Source organism: Nesoenas mayeri, assembly GCF_963082525.1.
Source record: "Nesoenas mayeri genome assembly, chromosome: 1".
Taxonomy (NCBI): domain Eukaryota; kingdom Metazoa; phylum Chordata; class Aves; order Columbiformes; family Columbidae; genus Nesoenas; species Nesoenas mayeri.
The window spans coordinates 81,778,755-81,806,536 of NC_137541.1; the positions used below are offsets into that span (position 1 = coordinate 81,778,755).

A 27,782-nucleotide genomic window follows, 5' to 3' on the forward strand; every position below is an offset into this window, starting at 1 on the left:
AGGCCCCTGTCTCATCCCCTACCTCGGGACTCCTGTTCACTGACTCATTTTGGGACAAGCCCACAGCTTTACCCATGACAGATCATGGGCAGAAGTGCCACTGAAAGAAACAGGCTCCATCTGGTAACCGATAGGGCAAACAACAATAGCATGCTGCAACACCCAGCACGTATAACAAGCGAGATACGAATGAACAACCCATGGCACGGGGGACAGGGCTCTGCAGAAGCTGAAACCTGCACAAACACAAGCCGGATCGGGGCACAGCCGCCCTTATCTTTTGATGAAGATCTTTAGCGGGGGGAGAGGACCACACGGCGCATCCGGGTGGTGTCACCACCTCCGAGATGTTTAACTGTCCTCAGGTCTCACATGAGCCCACATGAGCGGAGCCTCAGCAGAAGGCCCGTACCAGCCGGGACTGTCCTGCCCTGGAGGGGTCGGTGTGAGGCCCGCTGGGTCCCGGCACAGCCGTCACCGCCCAGCTCTGCCGTGAGCCCCCGACTCACGCTCTCTGCCGCCTCGCACAGCGCATGCCCTGCGCCGGGCCGCAGCGGGCGAGCCCGCCTGACCCCAGCCGGCTCCCGTGGAAAACGCTACTCTCGCAGAAATGTCCAAGCAGCCCAGGCGGGCGGGAGGGGGCGCTGAGCGGGGTTCTCTCGCACATCCCCCACACGCAGGTACCTCCCCCCATACCTTACCATAGCAACGGGCTGGACGGAACCCCATTGGTTGTCCCGCTTTGCTGTTGATTGGGAGGGGTTGTCATCAGGCCAGCATCTGAGCGGTGATTGGCTGCTAAGGAGGTGAAGGCCGAGTGATACTATCCGTCGGGGCGTGTAGGGGCGTTACCCCGGGGAGGAGCTGTGCTGGCGGCCATGGGACGGACCCGGCCGCTAATAAAGCGCTCGGCGGGGGTGCGTTCCTGTGTGGAGCCATGCTGACCTGCGGGAGGCTGGGGCCTGCGGCCAGGGTGCCTCTGCTGGGGCTGGGCACATGGAAGGTAACCGCGGCAGCGCCGCCACTACGGCAGCCCCTCGTTCCCGGAGGGGGCGCAGCCGTGCCGGCGCCACCGACATCCCCGGCCGGGCCGCCACTTGGGGTTCCCCGCTGGGCACGGCGGTGCCGCTGCGGCTTTTGGCACTGGGAGTCCGTCCCTGCCTGCTGGCCCCTCGCAGCATCCCGAGCTTCCGCAGCGCTGGAGGGCTCTGCCCAGGGACGCGGGTCGCCGAGACCTGGGCCGAGGCTGAGTCCCGGCGGGGGCTGCTTTGCGAAGCGGCGTGTGGAAGTGAGGAGGCCGTGGCCCGGCTCTGAACAGCGGTCGTGGTGTTGAGGCCTCATCCCTGCACAGCCGTCCTTGGAGTGGGCAGACAGGAAAGACTGAAGGCTTTAAACTGGGAGCCACTGCTTGAGATACGTACAGACCTTTATGGAAAAAGCTCCTCTTAAAGCCCTTTTGTGTGTTTATCTACCCTCAAGCCACCTGAGGAGCAACATGTGAGAATTCCAAACTGAAACACAATATACCCTTTTCCCTTCAGTCCCCCCCAGGTAAGGTGGAGGCTGCAGTGATGGCAGCCATCGATGCTGGCTACCGCCACTTTGACTGTGCCTATGTGTACCAGAATGAGAAGGAAATTGGGGAAGGGATCCAGCAGAAAATCAAGGAAGGCATTGTGAAACGGGAGGACCTCTTTATCGTCAGTAAGGTAAGAATCAGATGTTCTTGGGTCATGGACACACCAGCTTTACCTATGATATTTGTACAGCAGGAAACTAATGTACTTTTATGCTGTAGTGTTGAAGAGATTTGTAATGGAATTGAGCTTGCTCCTGATACTACGTTATTGTTTAACTTCATTAGCACAGTGTTACAATTTGACTCTTTCCTGTCCACTGGTAGTAATTTTTATTGTTGCAACCTTTGGCTAGGATGAGTAAGTTCCTTGAGCAGGGAGAAGAATCATCCTTACCCTAACTACCTGGTGGCAGCTTTTTTTCTCCAGTCAATCTGATAACACTGAAAGAAATCAATTTGGGGGATTTCCCATCCCTCAGACCCCTTCAAAAAAATCTATTAAGTGCTTCACCACCACAGCCCTGCTGTGGTCTGGCACTCTGTTGAGAAGACATGGAGGTGCTGGGGGATGGATGAGGAAGAGCCTAGTCCTGCACCTCATACTTGCAGACCAATTGGTGCAGAAGGGCTGCAGAAAAAGGCAGTGTGCCAGGTGGCACCACCAAGGTAGAAACTTGTGATTCAGAGGTCAGAGATTGCTTGGTGTCATGGACTGATACAGAAGCAGAACCTGTTTTGTAACAGCACCTCACTGACTGCTAAAGCAGAGCAGAGGAGATGAGCCTGGCAGTAGCTGGTGCTTCTTCCAGCAGTTGGGCTCACAGTCCTGCCAAAGGGGTTTTTTTTTCCATTGTGTGAGTAAGATGAGGTTCTGAGCACCTTGGGACAGTGTAATCTGCTCAGCCCCTGTCCAGAGGAAGATGTGGTTGGTGGGTTTTCTTTCTCTTGCTTGTTAAGAAAAATGGGCTATTAAGCTGGATTCTGAAGTTACTTCTTACCTTGGTGAAGGTTGATGCCAGCCGCTTCTTTGTTGCACTTTTGTATTTCCTTGGCTTTGCCTATTCAATTTAATGTGTGAATTTCATGCATGGTCAGGAATGACAGATACTGTCTTCATTTAACACCAAGTGATAGCAAAGGCAGACCCTGTGTAAAAAGGCGTAGCCCAAATGATGTTTCAAGTAATGGAACGAGAGAACTTTCTTTGTTAGGATCTTGCTCAAATACCTGTGCTGCCACTGCATATACTGCCTTCAGTGTCACAGGCCAGTCCCATCCCAGAGCAAGCCCCAATTGAAGAGCACTAGAATGGCCTAATTCCACATCACCTCCCAAAGAATATAAACATTTCTGTCCTGTGCAGGTGAGCATCTGAGAACTTTAACTCGGGAGGTCACAGTGTACCTTGGCTTTTTGTCTCTAGCTGTGGTGCACATTTTTTGAAAAACCTCTGGTGAAGGGGGCATGCCAGAAGACTCTTGCTGATCTGAAGCTGGATTACCTGGATCTCTACCTCATGCACTGGCCTTTTGGCCTCAAGGTACAGTAACAACAATGCCCTTGGCTTTGTTTCTTTTAAATGCTCCTTTTCAAGCTATGTGGTTTTACAGCCTAACAGTTGCTCTGGCTGGGAAATACAATCATGTCTGTTGCGTGCACCACCGCTGCTCTGGTGCTGCTTGTTCAGCTTTACTCTGGCCATGCAAGCCAGGCTGTTGATCTCTGCCCCTGAGACTGCTGCTGACATGCCCCTTTGATCCTGGGAATGATGGTCTGAAAACTAAGGGGCAGGTCTCCCAGCTGCAAGCATAACATAAGCTGTTCTCCCTTTCTCTTGTGAATCAGTATATGCTCATCTGGAAATTACTGATTGCTGGAAGGAGGGCTGCATTTTGGTGCCTGTCAGAAATCTTTCTCTGTGTGTCTGAGAATCACAGAGCAAGAGAAAATACTGCTGTTTTCCATTTCTCTCTCTAATCACCAAGTCCTTAATACAGTCAAGTTTGAGCTGACCTTGCCTGTAGTACACTTAATATTGTTCCACTGAGACAGGAATTCAAAAGGTGAAACTTCATGGGGGCCTGAACTCTGTTACAAGTTAGTGAGGGAGCCTGTGTCTCAGTTTAACTATTTCTAGTCTTAGCCTTTCCTTCCTGCTACAATCTGATCAGTCTCCATCCTCCCTGTTGCTTTTGAGCTGCTCACATTTATTTAATATTCTATTTTAGTTTTATATTAACAAAGCTGTGAGAAACAAAACTGTCTCATGGTGAGAGTAGCAAATGGCTGTTAAACACAGTTCAGTCTTGATGTCTTTTCATAACTTGTACACAAAGGCTCTTCTAATTATCCTAGTATTAGCAGCTTTATACTGAGCTTTGTCATGGAGGAACGGTCATAGCGCATAAACATCTTTTCAGCAGATCTGGTGTTGCATAGACCAGAACTACATGTTCCTGGTACCTAAGTCACCCAATACCCTTCTGGAAAAAGAAAATGGTTCTAGGTGGGCAAAAAAGAATGATCCATGAACTGAACATGTATGAGACTGGAGGTTGTAGTTCTGAGTGGTTTGTTTCCCTGTAGTTGTTTGGGTCTGTTTGAGACCTTGAGGTGTTCAGCAGAAAAACCTGTCTTTATGGGAATGGTCACTGGCAAAAATGCCTTAAATTCCTCCTGCTTCTCAGGAAGGAATGATGGAATATAGACAAGAGTTAGTGTTCTTGCCTGCACTAGAAGTTTAAGCTATCATAGTTGTGAGCTCTGGTGGTATTAAGTGAACTTCTCAACAGCTTTTCAAGCATTTTCTTTTTCACGGACAGGCAGGAGAGGAGCTGTTTCCCACAGATGACAAAGGCATGTCAATACCCAGCAACACTGATATTCTACATACATGGGAGGTGAGTTCAGCCACAGGGGGAGATTCATATCTTCTGCCCTCAGCAGTGGTGTTAGCTTCAGCAGTCACAGAATAGCTCATGCATATATGCAGAATTAGTTGCAAAGAATTCACAGAAGTATGTGGTTAAATTTTAAAAATGTGCATGATTGTTCAACCTATTTTTCCTGTTCACTGTGTATTAGCATATCAAGTCACTGAGCTGCACAATCAGTTTAAATGGAGCTGCAGACCAGACTGCGGTTAGAAAATGTTATTTACTTGACCATAACTGTACAATTTTTCTTCACCACAGTTCTCACGCAGTTTAACTGCTCACACAGATTTTGCAGAAATAGACACTGAAGTTGTGATCCTGCCATCCTCCTAGGTCATAGCCCTCCCGTGCTATTACAACAGTAGAGTCAGAGTTGCCTTTTCCTTGTGTAACTCAGTGAACTTCAGTCTCAACATGATTTTGGGCATTGGACATAGCACAGATACCACCAGTACATGCTTTTACCCTTGGGAATTAAAAACCTGGCAAGACAAAACAGTTATGTGCTTCCTAGGAAGGGAAACAAGCCACATAATGATGAATGTATTCAGGTCATGTCTTGTACACTGGATGTGGACCTTCTTCCCCTTTGTGTTAGGCCATGGAAGAGCTGGTGGATGCTGGTCTGGTAAAAGCCATTGGGATCTCCAACTTTAATTGTGAGCAGATTGAAAGACTCTTGAACAAGCCAGGACTGAAGTACAAGCCTGCAAATAATCAAGTAAGCTGCTAAGTGGCTGCAGATTGATAGTTTTCAGGGATTATAAAGATCTGGTTACAATTGAATAAGGAGTTGGAAAAAGGGAGAACTAAGTAGACACAGCATGTACTCTAAATCCTACTCTGTGGATATTTCTTCATACAAAAAGGTCCAGAATATTTTTTTTGTCTCACCTTGCTGAACCACTGTTTACAAATTCTGGAGTATTTCCCTGTGAAACATTAGAGGTAAAAGAATCCACAGACAAGCTATAATTCTGACTATAATCAATGCTGTTTATAAAGCCTGTCAGAACAAAATGCAAAGAACACATAAGAAATCAATATAAAAGTTGATGCCCTATAGAATTACAGTAGTGTATTGTCACACAGACCACTTGCAGGATAGGATTAAGTCAGCCTGTAATTAAGAAATTAAGATTCAGAAAAATACCTCTAGAGCATGGGAACACTATAGTAGTTCTACACAGTCTCTATTTCTGTGTTGGCAGATCGAGTGTCATCCATACCTTTCCCAGGAAAAGCTTATCAGCTATTGCCAATCCAAAGGCATCACTGTGACAGCCTATTGTCCCCTTGGGCGTCCTGACAGGTAATTTCAAATGGGTTAGTGTGGTTTAAGTTTGAAGAAATCACACTAATTGAATGAGTAGTGGTGCAGGTGTGTGTCCATACTTACACATTATTTTTTTTTAAATAGATAGAATCTTTCTGCAGAGATTTGGTTTTTTGTCATTTTTTTTCCTTTTTGTCTTTGTGTAGGGTTAAGCCAGAGGAGCCTTGCCTTCTGGATGACCCCAAGATCAAAGAGATTGCAGCCAAGCACAACAAAACACCAGCACAGGTACATAGTTGCCAGACAGTGGGTACCGCTTCCTGTAACATAGCTATTTAGCAAACTGCACTCTGAACAGAGTGCAGCTGCTAAGCGCCTTGGAAGCTTATAGCAGAGTGCAGTGTTCCCCATGGTGCTCTTTTGTGGAGTTAAGTAGCAATGCAGGTTGTCATCTGTATGGCCTGCAATATATACTTGAACAAGCTCCTTGGCCCACACCCAGAAAGATTCTTGACCCATCTTCAGATATCATTTCCCCTCTCAAGTCCTCTTGGAGAGAATGGAAGCCTTCCAAGGACTGCTGAAAGTCCAGGTGTCAAGAAAAGGAACTGTCTCAAAACTGAATGGGAAAGGAGGCCTTCCATGTGGGCCTCCACTGATTCCCTCTTTGCCCTCCAGGAAGTGCTACCTAGGCCACAGGGACAGGAATTATTTGAAATGCAACTATGCAGAAGCAGGTATAGTTTAGGGAGAAAAGCTGTTGGAACAGGCTCTGCTTCCTACAGAGCAGGAGATGTCCTCTCTCTGACTCAGTTGTCTGTTCCTGCAGGTTCTCCTTCGCTTCCAGATCCAAAGAAACGTGCTTGCAATTCCCAAGTCTGTCACACCACAGCGTATTGTGGAGAACTTCAAGGTGAGTGATTACAAGTGACCTGGGTGCTGCCCTTAGGGGTTGGCATGGCCTCTCCCTGCAAAGCAAACAGTGATCCTTTCTCACCCTTCCCAAGTCCTCCTCAGGCAAGAGGACTGGGCTTTTTCTGTCTGGAAGCTATGGCTACAATTGAAAACTACAGTTGGAGAAAAGAGAGAGAGTGAGCTCTTGGTAACAGTATGCTGATAAAGTTATCAGTCACCTTACATAGTGTCTCCGGTGACTTGTGGATGAAGTGGCAGACAGGGCTTCCTTGGAGTTCAAGTGCAGTAGCATTCCTCAGAAGACAGGGTAAGCAATGTTAAGGGAAGAGTCCTGGTGTCAGTAAACCACAGTGATCCTCTGACTGTTAACTCGGATGTGTGTAGTGTTTTTTTTCCTGATACTGGACATCAAGACTTCAGGAATAACATAGATGGATTTATTGAAATATGGAAGCCTTCCAGGTGTTCCTTTGGAATTGTAGAGAAATGTATCTTCCACAAATAGAGGCATTCTGCAACACTTTGGTATTCACCAGACACGTTTGAACAGTTGGCATATGTAACTGCAACTGTGATCTCTTGTTGCTTCCCTCTTCAATAGTCTTGAAAATCCAAAGATACTTGTTTTCCTTCCCCTGTTTTATGAAGGCATCATTTCTAACTACCACTCTTTCTGATGTGAACTTGTTCTTTAATCTTGTGAATCTTGCTTCTGATTTGATTTGTTTGAAGAGGTGATTTCCAGCTGTTTTTCTTTTTAGATATTTGACTTTGAATTGACTAAAGAGGAGATGTCAGCCCTTCTCAGCTTAAACAGAAACTGGAGGATCTGTGGAATGATCATGTAAGTGAAAGTTTGTTTCCTTCAAACTCTTATATTTTCAATAATCCATATTCTAATCTCACAAGTACTGGTATAGCTGTTTAAATTTGGTATATTTTTGAAATCTGAAATCATTTGAGGAATGAAGCATCTGTTTTTTAACATCTTAGTGGAGTTATATTTTTCACTTTTTGACTAAAGGATAAGTCATGTTATGTGCTCATTGGAAATCCTTTCTCCAGGAAACTTTGTGTGCCTGGAATTCCAAAAGGAGGGTTCTAGTTGATAACATTGTCTATGTCCATATTGGAGAAACGAGCACTGGGCAGTTTTAAACTTATAACTCACAGAAAAAAACTATTATAAACTAATGTCAGTTCTTACATAGGCAGTTGGGGGAGGGAATGACCATCTGAAGTGCAGTGTGAAGGACAACTTCTTGCAGATGTGTGCCTTGGAAGCTTATAGCCAAAGTCTTGGCTGAAAGGTGGCAGGAATTTTCTCTGTAAGCGGTGTTAACCTTAAATCTTTATCTAGAAAGTAACTTGGTTCCTCAACTATTCAGTGCTGGAATAATGGGAAAATATGTGAATTTGTTGGTCATGTGTACCACTGCTACACTAAGCGTCTTTTATTCATTCTGCAGTTACACAATTCAGAACCTCCCTTGAAGACTCCTCTATACAGTCAGTGTAGTTCTATATAGCATTTATTTCAGCCTTAAGAGTAACCTTTCCTCTTTGATTTCCTTCAGGTGCAAAAATCACAAGGAGTACCCTTTCAATGCAGAATATTGAAGACAGACTTATCCTGCCCTCTTGCAGGCCTGTGGGGTCTAATGAGCTTCCATCGTTGCCTAGAGTTGTCCACTATGTTGATTTCACACTGTATCTCTCCTGCCGGCAAAGGCATAGTCAGGGCCTTTGTCTTGAGTTTTTCTTCTTTGGTGGAAGAAAATAGTAAAATTGTTCTAAAGAACAAAATATGGTCTATAATAATTATCCACTCTTTAGATGATTGTCTCTGCATGGTTGAAATAGCAAAGCAGAAACCACAAATGAACTAGCAACTGATTTTTTTTCTTTTTTAACCTTCTGTCTTGCATTGACACTACTTAAGGCTGCAGGGTAAGGGTATGTGAGCACGGAAGAAAGATCCATCCTGAAAGAATTAACTACATAATCACTGCCTGAAGATACGAAACAACAATCAACTTCTCTAGAGCACAGTCCAAAGCTTTCTTGGAAAGAAGAAAAAAAAAATGGGAGAAGTGACCAGACCTACAGATGCACATCTACTTGTACTGGGCCTTATTTCAGTTGTATGCTTTTACAGGGTGAAACTGGACAGATTAATACACAGTTTTATTCCTATCAAAAAATAAAAAATGCTTAGATTACTGCTGGTTTGGAAATTCTAGTATAATGTGAAAAAATGACAAACCAAGCTATTTGCATCAACAGCATCATTGGAAACCATTTTCCACATTCAATTTTATGTTATAGGAGCATCAAGATCTTGTCATCTTCAAAAGTTGAATAACTTGGTATAATAAGCTTTGGTTGACAGAGCAATGCTGACAAGAACAGTTAAGTATGACAAGCCTTAGTATGGACTGTGGATCAACAAGCAACAGGAGATGAACACTTGAAACTAGCTGGAAAGCTGTACAGTGGTATCACTGTGGACTGATTTGGTTGGTAATGGTAACTAGGACAGGTCTCAGTTAATTGTAACTGTAAACTGTAAAGCTTTCCCCTGACAAAGCCTGTCCCTCATGATGGAGGATGCAGGTGAGGTTACTGGGCAGTGCTGGGATAGCTATGAGGTGTTGGAACAGCCTGGCACTTCAGAGGTCCTTAAGTGCAATGGGCCTTGTTCTGGTGGACACAGGGCCTCTGCAGTACAACTGCTGCATTCTTTTCTATAACATCCACACCAGATCAAGCTGTAGGGTCTGACAAAAGCATATAAAGTTTGGTTTGTATCTTGAGCAATTGTGTGGGCTGGAAACTTCCTTGAGAACAAGATGATGATTAACAAAAAACTGCTTTTGTAAGGGTTAATAGTATTAGGACCCAATTCTGACTGACTTACTGCTTGTGCCATAGTAGCTTGTACTATAATGTAATGTGCAACAAGAGAATATGCTTACACAAGTTTGAGCTACTTCCATTGTATACCATTGTTTGTAAGTATGTATGAAATATGTTTGACAAATAACAGAAAGGCCGAGTCACAGGAGTTAAATTTTTGCCTTGATCAGAAGTAGAATAACTGGATGTAATGAACCAGGTCTGAACAGCCAGTGCAAACAAGAATTGTGTGCAATTATATGGATGTGAAAGAGACAGGAGAACATCATATGGAGGGGCTGAAAAGCTATATAGTAATAGTGTGGACTGATTTGACATTTAGCTATAAAAATCTGCAATAAAAGAGACTCTGGGAGAATGTTATGCAGATATCCAAAATGATGAGGACACAGGTATAATATTAGGTGTTGGTGCTGTGCCACTGACCAGAGCCTGACATGGAGACAGGTGAGACTTGAGTGTTGTATTTCCCTTCCCAGGTGAGACCACACTGATACACAGGTGTGGTAGATGAGGGATTGTCACATTTAATTTTTGTTCTGTGCATGTGTAGCATTTTCCTTGATGGGTTGTTCCTCCATTGGTCTACTTGGTGGATTCAACTTAGCTGTGTCACATTCCCTGGTGCTCCCTTACTCCATGACAAATGAAAAAATAACTTGGCCTTTTTATGTGATTAAAAGAACTCAAAGCTTCTGTTTTCAAATGAGGTGTGAATAAAACTTGTACTTTTAGCTTGAGGACTATGGTTATGAGACAGGACAATGGACCTCAGATATGTTACAGCTTTACAGGGTGTTAGGTCTTGTTCTCAGTTAATCAGGAGAAAAACACAACATTGAAATATTATGCTCAGTACACTGGTATACTGAGACCACATAGGATAGTCTAAAATAGATATATAGGAGTCCCTAGAATATATTTAACATGCTTTTTAGATGGAGGTTATCAAAAATATTTCCAACCAAAACTTCCAAAAGAATGTAATGTGCAACCTCACAATAAGGTAAAAGAATATGGAAGAAGTATTGGGATATGAATCTTAATGTTAAAATCTATCAGAGGCAAACAATCAGAATTTACAAAGGGCAGTGCTTGCCCCTTTGTTTTGTGTTGTGTTTGTTGGCTGGTAGTTGTTTTGGGTTTTTTAAACACATTTCTATATTTGAAACACTCCACACTGGCCAGACTTGTCTGTTGCAGCAGACACTGTGGGGGAATTAATCTCACCAAACTTCAGATGTGCACAGTGTAGGTGCAGGCACCCACCTCAGGGACAGCCTCCAAGCTCCAGTTATAGTCGGGAGATGTTTCAGCAGAACAAGGCAGCAGTGTTCAGTGTGAGCCATTATGCCCAGGGCTGTTCTTGGCTCTGGCCCATCTTGCTCTTCAGGCTCTCCAGACCTAGTGCGCTCATTCTCCTTCTCTTGTGAGCACGGGTTAAATCTGCTGCAGGCACCTGCACTTTAATGGACGTGATCCCTCCCTGGGACAATTCCTACCGATAAAATTCTGTGGTGCTTCTCCCTACGGGCACCAGAGGGCACCCAGACCTCAGAGGAGGCTAAGAGGGCTGGAGGCCCTGCCATCATGGACAGCCCAGGCCATGCCTGCAGGAGTGAGATACAACTGAGAGCTCCGAAGTCTTGGCATGCTAGAAGGATCACCGAACCTGCTGTTTGTGCCTGTCTTTCAGGGATTCGCGCAGGCGTAGTTTACCACTATGCTTTGATCTTTCCCACAGCAGGGCAGGAATCTCGATCATGTTTGATAGGGTGCCTCTGAGTCTATCGTAAGCCTCTGTTATCTGAACACAGATGTTGTACAGAACAACAATTAGCATGATATATGTGTTTTTCTACACCCCAGCAGCAAGTCACTTGAGCATGTTTGCAATCCTTCTTGCCAATCTCCTGTTCTTTTCCTGCAACAGCCCAACTCTGTACAGCACATGCTGCTTCCTACGAGCTGTAGACAGCCCACAATCTGCAATGATTGCTACAGTCAAAAACAAGCTGGAGGTGCCAAGCACATTAGAGCACTACCAGTTGTAGTAAATCCAACCATTCTAAATTTTAGACATTCAGTTTTCTCTGGGATATACAATATGTTGTAAGTAAGTGTCCTGTTAACAGGAGGGAGAAAACAGACTTGATTTGCCACCCCTCCACTTGGTGCATATAGGACTGCTTTGAAAGCTTAAGTTTTGGAACATCTTTGAGAAAGTGGTGAGTTGAGGCAGGAAAAGCAGTCTCATACATTTCAGTGCAAAAGACAACAGGGAAACAGAAATTCTTTTATGTGCCTTTTAGGATCAGACAATCCAGAAAGCTGGTATGTTAGTGATAATTTCTAATTTCCTCTTCAAAACTCAGGTTGTATCTTTTGAGTCCCTACCAGAAAATTTTCACACCTACTTATTTATTACAAATGTAAGCCACATTCATTATTTTTCTTTTTATCCTTTTTTAGGAAAAGATCTAGATGAAGAGAGATTTCCACCTTCCAATTATTACAAAATCTAAGGAATGCAATATGCAATTCAATCTACTGAGAGTTTATTTAAGAAATTCAAAAGCAGCAGTCACACACAAGTTTAATTCTGCCTCCATGTGGCAAATATTAAAATACACCCTCCCATCCTGTTCTATTTTTGTGCAAGAGATGTATTAGTTTATGACATTAATTATATATGACATCAACAATGACCACATAGCTACAGGACACCTTTTCTCTTCTACACCTACATTTCTTTCCAGGCAGGATGAAACTCTCATTTATGAATGCACTGGCCACTAAAAAACAAGCCATAGAGGTATGCCTGTTGCCTGTACAATGAGAAAAGTGAAAACTAAAAACAGGTAACTCTGCAATTGTACAAGAGGGATGGTCCTGTTAAGATTGGGGAAAAATCTGGTACTTAGTTTTACTTCTCACCTATGCCACTCATGCCCTGCGTAAGCTTCTTTGTTTGCCCCTGTGACTCACTTCCCAGCCTGTGAAGAACAGATACCATCATCTTCGGGGGTGTGGTGAAAAGCAACTACTTCTTCCTATGTAAACTCACACCAAGGTTTCTCTAGCCATCTCACTCCATCAACGTGCAGGGTATCAGAACTCTGTCAAGGGATGACCAGCCCAGGCCACCATCACTGTCGTGGAGATGGAGCCCAAAAGGGCTCAGTGCTTCCTCATCCCAAAACCCCTCAGCCATCAGCAAGGGAGAAGCTCCATAAGCTGATAGCAAGGCCTCTGTCTCATCTCCTACCTCAGGACTCCTGTTCAATGACTCGTTTTGGGACAAGCCCCGCAAATTGTGGGCCAAAGTGCCACTGAAAGAAACAGACTCCATCTGGTAACCAATGGGGTGAACTACAATAGCGTGCTGCAACACCCAGCATGTATCACAAGCGAGATACAAATGAACAACCCATGCCAGGAGCTGAACCCTGCACAAACACAAGCCCGATCAGCGCACAGCTGCCCTTAGACAGTATCTTTTGTTACAGATCTTCACCACTAGGAGAGGTCCACAGGGCACAGCGCTGCATGGCCCAGTTGGATGATGAGCTCCATGATTTTTAATTGATTTCAGCTTTCATATTAACCTGTGTGAGTCTAGGAAGCCACAGCCCTGTTTGGCAGATATGGGAGGACCCAGAGAGCAGGCACCAATCCACCCTCTTCCCCTGGCCAGTGACGAGTCACTATTAAACCAGCTGAGCAAGAGGTGGCTGCAGCAGGGCTGCCCAGACAGCATGCAGGGGCCTGGTGATGTACGTGCAGCTGAGCACCACAGCCAGGATGCCCCTTGTGGGGCTGGGAACCTGGAAGTTAACAGCTTCTAGAAAAGCACCAGTATCGTAGAGTTGCCTGGCAGCTCTGTTGCTCTGTTCGCCCTGGTCCAGCTCTGGAGAACTTTCCTGGTGTCTCAAGCTCTGCTCTCCTTGACTGTTGGGCTGAACCTGCACGGAAACAAGGCTGAAGACTGCCTTCAAGCCATGGAGCCCATGTTTATGACTGCAAGAAATCCTGTTCTTGTAAAGGAAGAAAAGTAAATGACCTCCGGCGGGGGAGGAGAGGCATTCCTTTCAGTAAGGTGTTTTTTCTGTTTTTATTTTGCTCAGATAAAGGTATCTAATAGGTGCTGATTTGAGATTCTTAAGATTTATGCATTATTTTTAGTCCCCAGCTGGGAAAGTAACAGCTGCAGTGCTGGTTACCATGGATGCTGGCTGCTGCCACTTTGACTATGCCTATGTGTACCAGAATGAGAAGGAAATTGGGGAGGGTATCCAGCAGAAAATCAAGGAAGGCGTTGTGAAACAAGAGGACCTCTTCGTCATCAGTAAGGTAAGGATCTGGTCTTCCACTCAGGGTGGGGGAATGCTTTGCTTATAGTTTTTCATAGCAGGAAGCTTAAGTACTGGAGATAAACTTCATGCTGTAGGATAAAGCAATCCATAACATCATCCAAGTCACTCCTGATACAAGTTTATGGATTCACCCCATTCTGTATAGACAGTTAGGAAGGATATGCTGTGTCTGCACCCTGCTGTGGTCTGGCACTCTGCTGAGGAGACCTGGAGGTGCTAGGGGATGGATGAAGCAAGGCCATCTGCAGACCATTTGGTGAAGGGATGCAGGAAAAGGCAGTGAGCCATGTCACACCACCAAGGTAGAAACTCACAATACAAAGGTCTGAGATCACTTGGTGTCATGGACTGATACAGAGGCAGAACCAGTTTGGTAACAGCACCTCACTGACTGCTAAAGCACAGCAGAGGAGATGATCCTGGCAGTGGCTGGTGCTTCCTTCAGCAGTTGGGCTCACAGTCCTGCCAAAGGGGTGTTTCTGCTGTGTGAGGAAGATGAGGTTCTGAGCACCTTGGGACAGTGTAATCTGCTCAACCTTTGTCCAAAGGAAGGTGTGGTTGGTGAGTTCTCTTTCTCTTGCTTACTGAGGAAAATGGGATATTAAGATGGATTATGAAGCTACTTCTTAACCTTAGTAAAGACTGTTGCCAACCACTTTTTTGTGGCTTGCCTTTTTTTTTTCTTTGGCTTTGCCTAAATTTTTTCTTGGTTTTGCCTAAATTTTTTACCAGAAATGTACAAATGGCCAAATCTGACAGAAGGCTTTCTTGAGCTAAGCCATCCTCTGTGGCGATTGAAAATGACACACACAGAAATATAGACACACTGATTTTGTGCTGGCAGTGAGAGCAGAGCCAGGCAGAGCTGAGCTGAGTTCTCTTTAATTAACTCTTTCTCAATTTATAGCTTTACAGATACAGGCCTGGACCAAGAGGTTAAACAGGATATTTCTTTCAAAAAATATTCTTCCAAACACACCACACTCACTGTTTTCAGTCACGTTCTCATGCATATCTTGTGGGCGGTCTTCCGGCCCAGCATACACACACTCATACATCCTTGGGGCAGTCTTCCAGCCCGAGATATCATTCTCATTCCTCCATGTATTTGTCAGTCCAGGCTATCACTCCTCACAAACATACAACTCTGTATAACCTGTCCAAGGCAGCTTAATTTTGAATGATTGCTGTGATTTAATCATGTTAGTATTAGCCTTCCTTGACCGTCCAGACAGTCATGTTAGTATTGATCTTCTTTTATCATCCACATGGCTGGAGTCATACATCCTGCCATTCCCACAATCCTCTTCTACACAAATCTGACCTTGCAATAGGAGTTTTTACTACAGATCTGCCTGATCTTGTGTACTGCTACTGCACATGCTAAATTCAATATAGTGTGCCAGTCCCATCACAGAGCAAGCCTGATCTGAAGAGCACTAGGATGCCCTAATTCCATATCACCTCCCAAAAAAGATGGAGCATTTCTGTCCTGTGCAGGACAGAATGTGCACTAGCCATGGTGCATGTTTTACGAAAAACCTCTGGTGAACGGAGCATGCCAGAAGACTCTTGCCGACATGAAACACGATTACCTGGCTCCCTACCTCACGCACTGGCCTCTTAGGTTCAAGGTACAGTAAGAGCTTAGCTTTCCCTCCTGGCAGACTTCCTCAACTGGCAGTGACGCAGCACTATTGCTGCTCCAGTTCAAAAAGACCATGTGTTTATTGTGTGTACCAGCACTGCTCTGTGTTGCTTATTCGGATTTATTCTGGCCATGTGAGACAAGCTCTTGATCTCTAGCCCTGAGACTGCTGCTTGCAAAGCATCCTCTGCCCTTTAGATAGTGGGAGAGGCAGACCTAGCACTAAGATCAGGCCTTCGAACTGCAAGCATAAGCTATGCCACTTTGCCTTTCTTTTACAAATCTGGAAATTACCCCTTGCAGGAACGAGGCTGTGCTTCACTGCCTGATAGTAGTTCTTTTCTATGAATGTTACAGAATCATGGAGTGAAAGAATATGCTTCTGTTTTACGTTTCTCTCTTTAATCGCCAAGTGCTTAACACAGTCCAGACTGAGCTGACTTTGCCTGTAGGAGCCTTAGTGTTGTTTCACAGACCTTGGATTTCAAAAGATGAAGCTTTTCAGTACCAAACTTTTGCAGACTACATGTACTTAATGATTTATGTCAGTTTGTGTGTATATGTATATATACATATATATACACACACATATACCCTTAGCCTTTCCTTTCTGCTATACCCAGATCAAAATCTCTACCTAATGCTTTTGAACTCAACTTCATTCCATTATCTCAATATTGCCTTAGTTAGCTTTATGTGGACAAGGTTGTCAAGTGAAACCACATAATATTGTGGCATCTAGAAAATTCCAACCATTCAAAATGCTTTGGCCATGCTGTCTAGTTACAGGCTGTTCTTATTTTCCTAATACAGCAACTTAAACAGTAAGCCTCCCCATTGGAAATCGGTCAGATGTACCTTTTTCAGCAGACGTACTCCAGTACAAATTCACAGAACCAAAGTCTATCCTCCATATACCTTTTTATAAACAATTGAAGCAGCTATTACATGCATAACAGAACATGGCATGAAGTGAACTTGTGTAAGACTCTAGGATATTGATCTATGAGTAAACATCTTCCCTGAATGCATTTTGTGAAACATTACTTCAATGGCCGAAGCAGAAATACCTATCTTTATTGAGATAGTAAGCAGCAAAAGTGTCATGACCCTGCATGAACTAAGAATAAGAAATCACTAAAGATTTAATTAAGTTATGATAAGAATGATGAGGTTTTTTCATGCACTATTAGCTTTAGCTCGGTACATTCCTGTTTGGTTCTTTTACATAGCTAGCGTCCCAACAGAGATTATTTCAAGCATTTCTTTCTCGTGGACAAGCAGGGCAGGATGAGCTGTTTCCCACAGATGACAAAGACATGTCTATACCTGGCAACAGTGATAATTCTACAAACATGGGAGGTAAGCTCAGCCATAGCAGAAGAGATGCATCCTCTGTCCGCATCAGCCTCTTCTATGTTTTCATTACTTTCAGCAGTCACAGAACTGTTGCCTCATGCATGTATAATTAGTTGAAAGGAACACAAGGCAGTACAAAGCAGCTTTTCATAATGTACATGCTTACTCATTACCTAGTTATTCCTTTTCCATGAGTGCCTGACCCACACTGAGCCGCACAATCACTTTCAGTGGAGCTGCAGACGAGACTGATGTTACAAAAAGATCATTGTTTGACCATCACAACTCTACAATTGTCTTCAACACAGTTCTTACTCCTTTCTTGAACTGCTCAAAAAAAATTACAGAAACAAAGGCATTTTAGTTTGATATCATCTTGCCTACAGCGTGGGGTACTGCCCTTCAGTGCTTGCACAATAGTGGATTACTGACTGTTCTGTTTCTCATGCAACTTGGTGTGAATTTCCACAAACTCAGTGAATGAGAATTTGGGCTTGGGTGAGATGGCAGTAATGTACCAGTACTTGCTCTTCCTTCCAAGAACTTTGCAACTCTGAATAGCAATTTTGTGCTGCTCATGATGGGAAACAAACCACATCAGGAAGAACATCTTAATGATCTGTCTTGCATACCAGATGACAATTTTGCCCCGCTTCATGTTAGGCCATGAAAGAGCTGGTGGATGCTGGTCTGGTAAAAGCCATTGGGATCTCCAACTTTAACCACAAGCAGACTGAAAGAATCCTGAACAAGCCAGGACTGAAGTACAAGCCTGCAAATAACAAGGTAAACTGCTAAGTGACTGCAGGTGAATAGTTTTCAGCAATTATAAAGATCTGGTTACAGTTGAATGAGGATATGGAAAAAGGAAGAATGAAGTAGACACAGCACATACTCTAAATGCTACTCTGTGGATATTTCTGAGTACTCAAGGCACTCAGATACTTCGTTTTTTTGTCTCACCCTGCTGAACCACTGTTTACAAATTTTGGAGTATTTCCCTGGAAACTTTCTGGAAGAGTAAAGAACCCAGAGATGAGCTTTGTGAAACTCCCACAGCAAAACTTGTATATGCATTTTGTGTAAAAATAGGTGCCTTCAATACTAAGGATGCATATTACCATGCAGGCCACTGGTAAATTAGGGGAAAAGACAGCCTCTAACTGGATTAGGAGATAATCCACAGAGCACAACAATATTACAACAGTTCTTCCACTATCAGCCTCTGTGCCTCTGTGTTGGCAGGTCAAATGTCATCCATACCTCACACCCAGGAGACGCTGATTACGTACTGTCAATCCAAAGGGATTGCTGTAGCAGCCTACTGTCCCCTTGGCTCTCCTGACAGGCCACAGTAAGAATGCTTTGCAATTTTCAAGGGAGCTGGTATGGATTATGCTGGTGACATTGAGTCTACAACTGCACTACTAATCATTCCTCTAGATACACTTCTCTGTTGCTAGGCTGGATCTTTCTATGCAGGTTTCTGGCCACTGATTTATTTTCTCTGTGTATGGCTAAGCCGGAGGATGCTTCCATTCTGGATGACCCAAAGATCAGAGAGATTGCAGCCAAGCAAAACAAAACCCCAGCACAGATAGGTAGGTGCAGTACAGTGGGTACCCCTTCCTATAACACAGCCATTAAAGAAAACAGAGCTTAGGACTAGGTAGAATCTCCATTCATTCCCCATGAATTGTGACATTCCTGTGATTTTTCCCTAACAATGCAGATTTTTTTCTCTTATGGCCTCCAAAACATGATACTATTATCTCTTTGGCCCTCAAAAACATTTTTGACTCATCTTCAGATATCATTTCCCCTCTCAAGCCCTCTTGCAGAGAATGAGAGCCTTCCATGGACTGCTGAAAGTCCAGGTGGGAAGAGAAGAAACCAACTGCCTCAAAATTGAACGGGAAAGGAGGCCTTCCATGTGGCCCTCCACCAATTCCCTATTCACCCTCCAGGAAGTGCTACCTAGGCCACAGGGACAGAAATTATTTGAAATGCAGCTCCACACAAAGGGTTTAGTTCTACTGAAATATTGACTTAATGGCAAACAGCTGTTAGAACAGACTCTGCTTCCTACAAAGCAGGAGCCATCCTCTCTGACTCAGCGGTCTGTTCCTGCAGGTTCTCCTTCACTTCCAGATCTAAAGAAATGTGATTGCAATTCCCAAGTCTGTCACACCACAGCATATATTGGAGAACTTCAAGGTGAGTGATTACAAGTGACCTAGGTGCTGCCCTTCGGGGTTGGCATGGCACTCCCCATGCAAAGCAAACAGTGATCCTTTCTCACCCTTCCCAAGTCCTCCTCGGGCAAGAGGACTGGGCTTTTTGTTTCTTTATGCTTACCTACACTCTACAGACGGATAAGTCAAGCCTGCTTTTGGAGAGGACACAGGTCTTATATGATATTTCCTGTTCTGTGGCTTGTGGATGAATCAGCAGGCACAGCTTGCTTGGAGCCCACAGAGAGTAACATGCAAGAAAAGTATTATATAAGAATAAACAATGTTCATAAAATAGTTCGTATGTTCATAACACAACTTGTTCCTCTATCTGTTAATTCAGTGGTCCATGACTCAAAATGGACCCTCCATAGTTTGGAGCTGTTCACTAATCTTGTCTTTCTTCACAATGTTTTGATTTCTCAAAGAGGTGTTTTCCAGCTGTTTCTCTTGCTAGATGTTTGACTTTGAATTGACTAAAGATTAGATGGCAACCCTGCTCAACTTTAACAGAAACTGGAAGATCTGCAGATCTTCCCCTGGTAGCTCCTCCATGTATCCAATGCACCTCTACATAACATTTGTATCTATATAACCCCACTCCCTCTGATTTCTTTCAGGTCCAAAACTCACAAGGAGTACCCTTTCCATGCAGAATACTGAAGATGGTTGTAACATGGCCTTCACTAGACCTCTGGTGTCTCATGTGCCTCTGTTCTAACTTTGAGCTCTTTAGTTTTCATCCTACATCTGTTCTGCTGCTGACAGTGAAGATACAGGATGTTTATCCCATGAAGTTTGTTTGAGTCCTTTTTCTGGAAGAAGGAAAGATTGCTTTCTGCAGAACAAAATGTGGGATGTAATATTTTTCTGCTTATTAGAAGAGAGGCTTACTACTGAAGAGCCTAGGTAGAGCCGTTAAGCAGAAAATGGGGACAGTTTGTACCACCATTCAGTAATTGCCTTCAGTCTTGCCTCAGCAGAAACCAGATGTTGACCAGAGACACAATAAAAACCTATACACCCACAATTTCATCAGAAGTATCCTGTATTTTAAATAAAATTAATTTTAAAATGCAAAAATATTATTGGCTGAAAGTCTTCTGTCTACAGTAAGAAAAACCCAAACCCCAGTTCTGCCCAGAGACACACAGGGAAGCCAGCTGCAGCCACCTGCACTTCAGGGACACAGATCCTCCCTGGCACAACAAAGCCACTTAACTCTGCAGGCACCAGAGCCAGCCCTCACAGGCGACCCATGTTGCCCCCTCCCCACTGGACACCAGCCCCCCCCCCCCCCCAGCTCTGGCCACAGCCCTCAGAGGTGCCAGGGGGCATTCCAGATGCCACACAACCTGGGTGAGTGCCCCTCGGCTGGGGAGGCTTCGCCCCTCAGTGCTGAGCCCAAATCACCAGCAGCTTAGGACCTTCCCTCCAAAATTTCCACTTTCGGTTCACAAAGATACAGCTCAAGACCACGTGTTTCCCACCTTCCTGAAGGAAGCAGCCCATAAAGCCCTCAGCAATCTCCAGGCAGAGGTGAGATATCTGTCCTGTGGAAAAATACATCATGTTACTGAACCCAGTAAGGGTACAACATTTACTGTGGCATGGGACCCAAAGATTTAGGGAAGTTCTACCACCCTTCACAACCACCCGCTTTCCCTTGGAAAGCTCTTGCTTGAACACTTGCTCTAACTCACAGCGGAGCCACCACTGTGGGCACAGTCACACAAATCTATCCAAATGCTCCTTGGCAGTACTTACTGCCCCATCCCACTCACACCAAAGGTTTCTCCTGCACTCACTTGAAGGGTCTCTTCTCTCACCCCAGGGCAGAGACAAAAACGTACTAAAAGAAAGGAGACAACAGAGAGGTTAGCCACATCATCTTGCTGAATCAGGCTCACGTGCCAGGGATGAGAAGACAGGAGCTGCCTGCTTAGGGTGGGCAAATTCACCTGGATCTGCCACAGTGAATTGAGGGTACGTGCCCATAGTTTCATTTCTGGAGTTTCACTTTAAATACATGGTTTTGCCAGCTCATCAGATTAATAGCCCAATACCAGAATTACCAGAGACTAAAGTCTTCAACAAAACTCTTGAGAAGGCACAGAGAAGACGGCGGGACCTCAGAGTATGCTCCTGGCTTGATCTGAAATCAATGCAAGAAAGAGGCCAAGGTCTTAGAATTGGATTAAACCTCTGTCTTCCTGTTTGCATTCCTGCCTTAACAATCATCTGGAAGTTGAACAGATGCATACTATTTAACAAGATAAACATCCTGTTTCAATGTAATTCTTTCCCAAAGGCCCTGCCGTCATCTGACAGCCCCAGCCACACCTGCAGGAGAGAGAAACAACTGAGAGCTCCCGTGTCTTGGCAGGATCCAGGGAAAGTCTCATACCGACAGCCGCAAACAGCAAAGCAAAATGCAAAGCTTCTGCACAAAATCCTCTCTTAAAAGACCAATCCGTCTTGCATTCAAAAAACCACTGGGGAAAACCCACCTTTGCAGGAGAACACGAGTTTGCAGAGGAAGCAACACAAAAATCTCAAGAGAAAATGAGAGGAAGGACAAATTGCATTTCTCAGCTGTGCTGTCCACTAAGCTTCATTATTGCCATCACACACTCTACCCAGCTCCTTGCCGCAGGAACGCAAGGCTTTGGAACCTCTCCCCAAGAAGACATGCTCAGTAGAACAAACACTGCAGGGTTTTCTGTCCATTCTTATAGGAGACCCCATCTTATTGGCCAAACAGCCAGGCTTTGCCAGCTTGCACAGACTTGCACAGACTTGCACATCTCTCTGATGGCACCAGTTCACCTTGATGCTTCTCCAGCACAAAACCTGACTGATTCTGGCAGTTTCTACACCAAGGCCTCCAGCATTTGGAGTCAAAGCACAACACTGCTGATACTAATAAACTATCACCACTAGCTCGAGGATCCAGGAAATACAGAAGCGAATTGGTACTTCAGCTGGTCTTCAGGTTGCCCTGAAAAAGCAGATCACAGGCATGGCTCAACATGTTATTTTGAAAAAAAATTAATGAAGTGCATAATGCATAAAATTTAGCAGTCGTCAGCACAAATGGGACTGTCTACTAACAGTGCATGTGATCACTTTGATGTTTCAAAATAGAATGACTTCTCTGGAGGGAGACAATCTTTATTAGGACAAGTGTCCACGTGACTTCTGCTAGTAATTAAGACAGAGGCCAGGCATGGAAAACTGTTCTCTTTAAGCCCAGCTAACACTAAGTAGCCCACCTCCACAAGAGTACTCACTCTGCGCACCGGGTCTGCCTTTCTGTTAGCCTTAGCTCTGTCAAAACAGCAAGCAGGCTTACAGGACAATAAAGAATATAGGATAGCAGTGACAATGCTCATATAAATCAATGGCATATTGGTTTCCTTTTCAGTACATACTTGTCACACCGTGAGGTTGTCTGGTCTCTCTGCAGACCCATTAGCCCATGCAGGTCTCTTCTCATACAACATCCTTCCCTTGCTTTGGTCTACCGAGGAGGACAGCACTTCTTGCTACAGCACCTCCCAGCACTACAGCAGGCAATGCTGGGAATAAAAGCTGCTAAACTGACACAGATTAGGAAAAGAAACCTTTTTCAGCAGACCAAATGTTATTCATGCCCTTGGCTCCAGCAGCTGCAGCTGTGAGACAAGGGCACAGGATGCCGAACAGGAAACTGAGTCAAGTAGCTCTGTCAGGCCCATCAGCATGACTCACCACTTCAAAAGTCACAGGTGATCATAGAAGCAATTGAGGGCTCTGGCTGATGATGTAGCTGCGCAGTCTTGTTTCAGTTCTGGCCTCTAAGAACTTCCTGGTGCAGATGCACAGCCTGCAGACATTTTGAGGAGAAACTTTTGATGCCTGCTGCATATACAGGGTACATGATGATACCACACTCAACAAGCAAAAACTACTGTTTGACTTTTTTTGAACCTTTTTTGGTTTGTGGCTGCAAAGGCTTCAAATGGTGAGTGACTTTTCAAGGTGTTAAACATGATGTTTGCTCTGTGGTCAATCACATATTTTCTATAAAGAAATTCTGTGCTTTCCTGGAAGATAACATTTACAGGAAGTACAGCTACTAATCATTGACTATCGTATGGAACCAGACCATCAGGTTCTATAGATAAAGCCAAATAAACTTCTTTATATCGACTGAGCTTTCTATCCTAATCTTCCTGTCATGCTTATTTTTATATTTTTATCTGTTTTATTCAGCTTACTAGTGTTAATTGCTTTCATGTCATTATAATGATCTGGTGCTTTATCTTCCATACTTCAACTCTCCCTACTTATTTCTGTCCTCCCCCAGGTAATTTTCAGTGTTAAAACTGTCAGTTCTTGAAGATGGGGACTGTGTCTTCTACTACATAATAACAATGCACACGTGCTATAAACAAGTAAATAACAATCCTAGTGAATACTAGCCTCGCAAAAAATACAAATACAGCTGATAACACAGCTGGATTCCTGGCTTTTGTGCTTCCTGTTCCAAAACAATCCAAAATAATGCTTTGCAAGACTTCTGCAGCAGAATGACTGAGCTTTTGGTGAAAAAGACCTAGTTGTCTGACATATGCAGCATTCTCAGCCCTGCACTTCATAAAATGCTTAGTGCTCCTGAAATACTAACTTCTGCAGTAAATAAAATCTGCTAATACCTCTTTTTAAAGGAGATTTTTTTTTAATGTTCAAAACTACTAAGCACACATTATGTCCCATAAACTGTTAAATATTATTTCTGCTACTTTCATCCTTCATCTTTCTCTATCATTTTATTGTCTAAAATGTGGATATTTCCCATATGCTTTTTATTCATCTGACTAGTTTCATGTTATACAACAGAAGTGTTTGCAACTTAAAGATAAGCAAATGCATTTGTCTTTCCAGTCTTACCATTTCACTTTGGAAATTCCTGAAACCTCTCAATATCATTCTGAAAATATATCACCTCAAAAAGTAATAGGCACTAGAATAGAAAAAAAATGTATAAGTATTAAGAAAGAAATGTATTTTTGTTCAGTTGAACACATGACTAATGAAAAATACACTTCAGGAATAGTAAGCAAAAAGCAAATCTTTCAATACCTTCCTCCTTTTTATTTACTGACAGGATTCCTATGGTACAGAGATATACTGGAATTAGGAGGCTTTGGGGGTGTACAATCAAAACGTTATAAATAAGCTGTGCTTTTTGCTGCATGGCAGGTACCTTTCTATGGATCAGTGGAGGGTTACTAGCTTTAAAACATAAAAAGGAACACAATGCACAGTAACATTAATTCAGCTCCTTTTCTAATAAATGGATTGGTCCAGTTCCATGGGACCTTAAGAAACTAACACTTGTCTGATGTATGTACACTTTACTAGAGTTTCCAGAGCACACCAAAATATCAGAAGTTATTTTGTATTGTTTGGGGTACAAATGCCTCGAGGTCTGCCTGAAGATTTTGAACTCACTAATGGTTCTTCCATTGAGTGAGGAGGGAGATAGAGATGGACTGACAAACCAACCAAAAGAAGGGAAAATTAGTCCACCCCAGTCTGTGCAATCACAGCGAGATTGCTCTTGGTGTGGCAGTCAAACAGGCATCTCCGCAGTATGCTGCTGTGACCACAGCACAGCCATTTCCTATGTATACCCTCTACCTCTAAATTTCTGACACACAGTGATTTTCCCATGCATAACTTGAACGTAATTATTCCAAAAAGTTAGAGGTAGCATGTTAGTGGGTGATAAAAGGTAATCAATTATTTGTGGTGGCAGTGAGCAGCGAGTGGCATCACACAATTCAGCCGTAACTTTTTGACTCAATCCCATGAGACTCTTAGTATTGCAAGTGCTGCCTTTTTTTTTTTCTTCTTTTTTTTTCTCCAGAGGAAACAATCTGTTTTGGAAAATTACATGCTTTTTACTTAGAATTTTTGCATTTTCTCCCCCCATCATGGTAATATTTTAAAGTAATTTTCCAGTGATTCAGTTTGGAGGGTATTTTTGCTTTTTGCCTTTTTCCTTTAAGAAATTCTGATCTTCTTTTTCAACCTTGATTTTATAAAATGTGGGAACATTTCATAAAATCAAATATGCAGATAAAAAATAAATATATGGCCCTTGCAATGCCCTATGGCAACATTTTTTCCTGGAAAAAAAAAATAGCTGTCCAAATAGCTCTCCTCAGCACCCCAGCAATCTCCAGGGATGTCTGTGGGAGTTACCTGTGCAAAGGAATTTGCACTTATCTTTGCTGAGGCCCATATGCCTCAAGCTGGCAAGGCACAAGAAAGGAGAGCCAGCAGCTGAATGTGGGTTGGACAAATGTTCCTCTTGCACTCCATCTATACACTGTGTTCTGCTCTAGTATGTGGATGAACAAGATCCTCCAAGATCAGCCTGAACATTTGGTGCAAATGCTCAAATAGTCTATAGGTGGTTCAGGAGCAGCTCTTCCTCACTGAAGTATTAAGCCCAGCTGGTGGGAACCTGTCAAATCACACATCCTGGATAGCAGCAGCAGCCTGCTTACTTTTCAGCCTGCAGGTGTCTTAGCCAAACTGATCTGGCGAAGTAAAGGCCAAGTGTCTTGCTTATAAGCATCTGTTGTTATAACTATAGCAGTTTTGGAGCATCAGAAGATTCGCAACTGGAGATGTGCCAGGTTCTCGGGATTTTTTTTTGTCAGCCTGAAGAATGGCCTGCAACTATCAATAGTATCTTTTGTATTAGTGGGTAAGTGTGAAAGAGTATCCATGACTGCTCTGCAGTTATAAGCTTCAGTAAGTTAGTTTTTACCTCAGTAACAGGCAGGTATGAAAGGTGAGAGAGCAAGCCACTTCTTCAGAGTGAATAAATGCTGGATAACCTGTTCCTAGAGCAATAGCTGTGCATATATTAATATTCCACTATCGTCCCATATGCAAAATCTGCTCTATGTGAAACAGGTATTGGAACCTCCCTGCTGTCCTAATTCCACACCCCACTCCCATTCTTTGCCTGTCTGGGTTCACATCTCCCAAAAACTCTTAAGGTGTCTACAGTTTGTGCTGTCTGGACCCATTACCTCTTCCTTCTCCCTTTCTCCTGGGAATCTTCAGTTCCCTAATTTCCCTGAAGCCACTGTGCTTTAAGCCTTGTTCACACATATATTTTGGATTCTTCTCTATCCTTTTCCCTGTTTCTTCTCAAGTGTCATCCCAGGCATGCTGGCCAGTCCAGCTCTCCCAGTCCATCACTTAATGAGCATTTGCTGTAGACAAAGGCTAAAATCAACCTCAAGTAAATTTATATTTATGGAAGTATAAAGTTTATATGGCTCTTTATTACCTGTAAATATAAACGCCTGGAGATAATTTTAAGCAACAGACCACTGCTCAAGGTCATTGACAGTAATTGGAGACTGCAATGAAAGTATAAAGTGTAACCCTCCATTCTCACGTTTTCTGCTTAAGGTTTTCTGCTCAGGTACAGATGCCTATTTTGGATAAAATGTCACTGAATTCCTCATCAGCTTCACACAGAGCCTATACATTGACTTGAAGAGAGTCCTTCTGGTCCTTCTGGCTATTTGAACATGCAACACAGGCAAGACCTGTTGTAAGTAGTTATTGTGCATGACATGCTAGATGAAAATGTCTGTACTGTATGCCAACCTTGCTGATATGTATGGACCTGTCTAAGAAGCAGTGGTACAACTTGTGATACATCTTCATCCCCACAGCTGGCAAGTCAGAATCATCAGGCTTTATGCTTTCCTGGGTGATGAAAATCACTGGTCAGGTTTTCCAAAGAGATTAAGTTTTAAGTAGTCAACATTTAAACCCCAAAGCAGCAAGAGCCATCTGGCTTTATGTAAGGTCCCTCCCAAGTCCCGAAATCTGCTGATGTCAAAGAATCACAGCAAGAGCTGGTGAGAGCCAAGTTCTTCTTAAACCATTTATTTCCCCTTTCTTCTTTCTATCAAAAAGCGGTACGGTTACCACCAAGCCCACGCACTGTGACGATGCACCCGGGGGAGTCTGGTCCCTCTCCGCGCCCCCCCAGCTGCAAAGGCCGGAGTCGATGCCGATTCCAATGCCCGGGGAACCGGATCCCGGCCGCTGGCCCCCCCCTGCCCCCACATCCGAGGCCGGGCGCTCCGGTATTTCCGGCCCCGTGATTTCCCCATTCAGCGGGGCAGCCGTTTCGCATCCATGGAACGTCGAGGGGACGGCGGCGGTGAGCGCAGCGGGTCCCCGGAGCTAGGAGCGGGGGACGGGGTCCTGCATAGGTGAAGGGGCAAAGGGAGAGGGGCCGGGAGGGACGCCGCGGGGGCTCCCGTCGCTGCACCCAGGCGGGGAGCCAGGAGACTCCGCCGGAGAAAGGAGCCGAGAGCGGGCGCTCCATCGGGAGCTGAGTCGCCGTGCAGCCCCCGGCCCCGAGGCAGCACCGCCGCCCGCTCCGCCCGGCCCAAGTGTGGGGCCATGGGGTTGGGCGCGGCGGCTACTGCCCCACGGTGTCCCGGGAG

The 27,782-nt window shown here is 44.3% G+C and overlaps 1 protein-coding gene and 1 pseudogene across 2 annotated transcripts; both read left to right on the top strand.

Annotated features, from left to right (window-relative positions):
• The first annotated feature begins 869 nt into the window (after positions 1 to 869).
• On the top strand, positions 870 to 8,898 carry LOC308046259 (aldo-keto reductase family 1 member B1-like). Its single transcript, XM_080353988.1, has 10 exons — positions 870 to 1,003; positions 1,542 to 1,709; positions 3,003 to 3,119; positions 4,402 to 4,479; positions 5,114 to 5,236; positions 5,727 to 5,827; positions 5,998 to 6,079; positions 6,621 to 6,704; positions 7,468 to 7,550; positions 8,284 to 8,898. Exons 1-10 carry the CDS (start codon positions 938 to 940, stop codon positions 8,324 to 8,326), a joined length of 945 nt encoding a protein of 314 aa, XP_080210114.1. The 5' UTR covers positions 870 to 937; the 3' UTR covers positions 8,327 to 8,898.
• A 4,374-nt stretch (positions 8,899 to 13,272) lies between these two features.
• On the top strand, positions 13,273 to 27,520 carry LOC308040246 (aldo-keto reductase family 1 member B10-like; annotated as a pseudogene). The gene is made up of 9 exons: positions 13,273 to 13,401; positions 13,811 to 13,978; positions 16,882 to 17,011; positions 17,672 to 17,794; positions 18,254 to 18,362; positions 18,491 to 18,605; positions 19,142 to 19,225; positions 19,700 to 19,797; positions 27,244 to 27,520. The product of its transcript is annotated as an aldo-keto reductase family 1 member B10-like (transcript).
• Positions 27,521 to 27,782: the final 262 nt, after the last annotated feature.

Bases quoted from the DNA above. Each gene is read 5' to 3' on its own strand.
- LOC308046259 (XM_080353988.1), top strand. From the start codon at position 938: ATGCTGACCTGCGGGAGGCTGGGGCCTGCGGCCAGGGTGCCTCTGCTG. The intron at 1,004-1,541 runs GTAACCGCGGCA...TTTTCCCTTCAG, and splicing joins TGGGGCTGGGCACATGGAAG to TCCCCCCCAGGTAAGGTGGA. The intron at 4,480-5,113 runs GTGAGTTCAGCC...CCTTTGTGTTAG, and splicing joins ATATTCTACATACATGGGAG to GCCATGGAAGAGCTGGTGGA.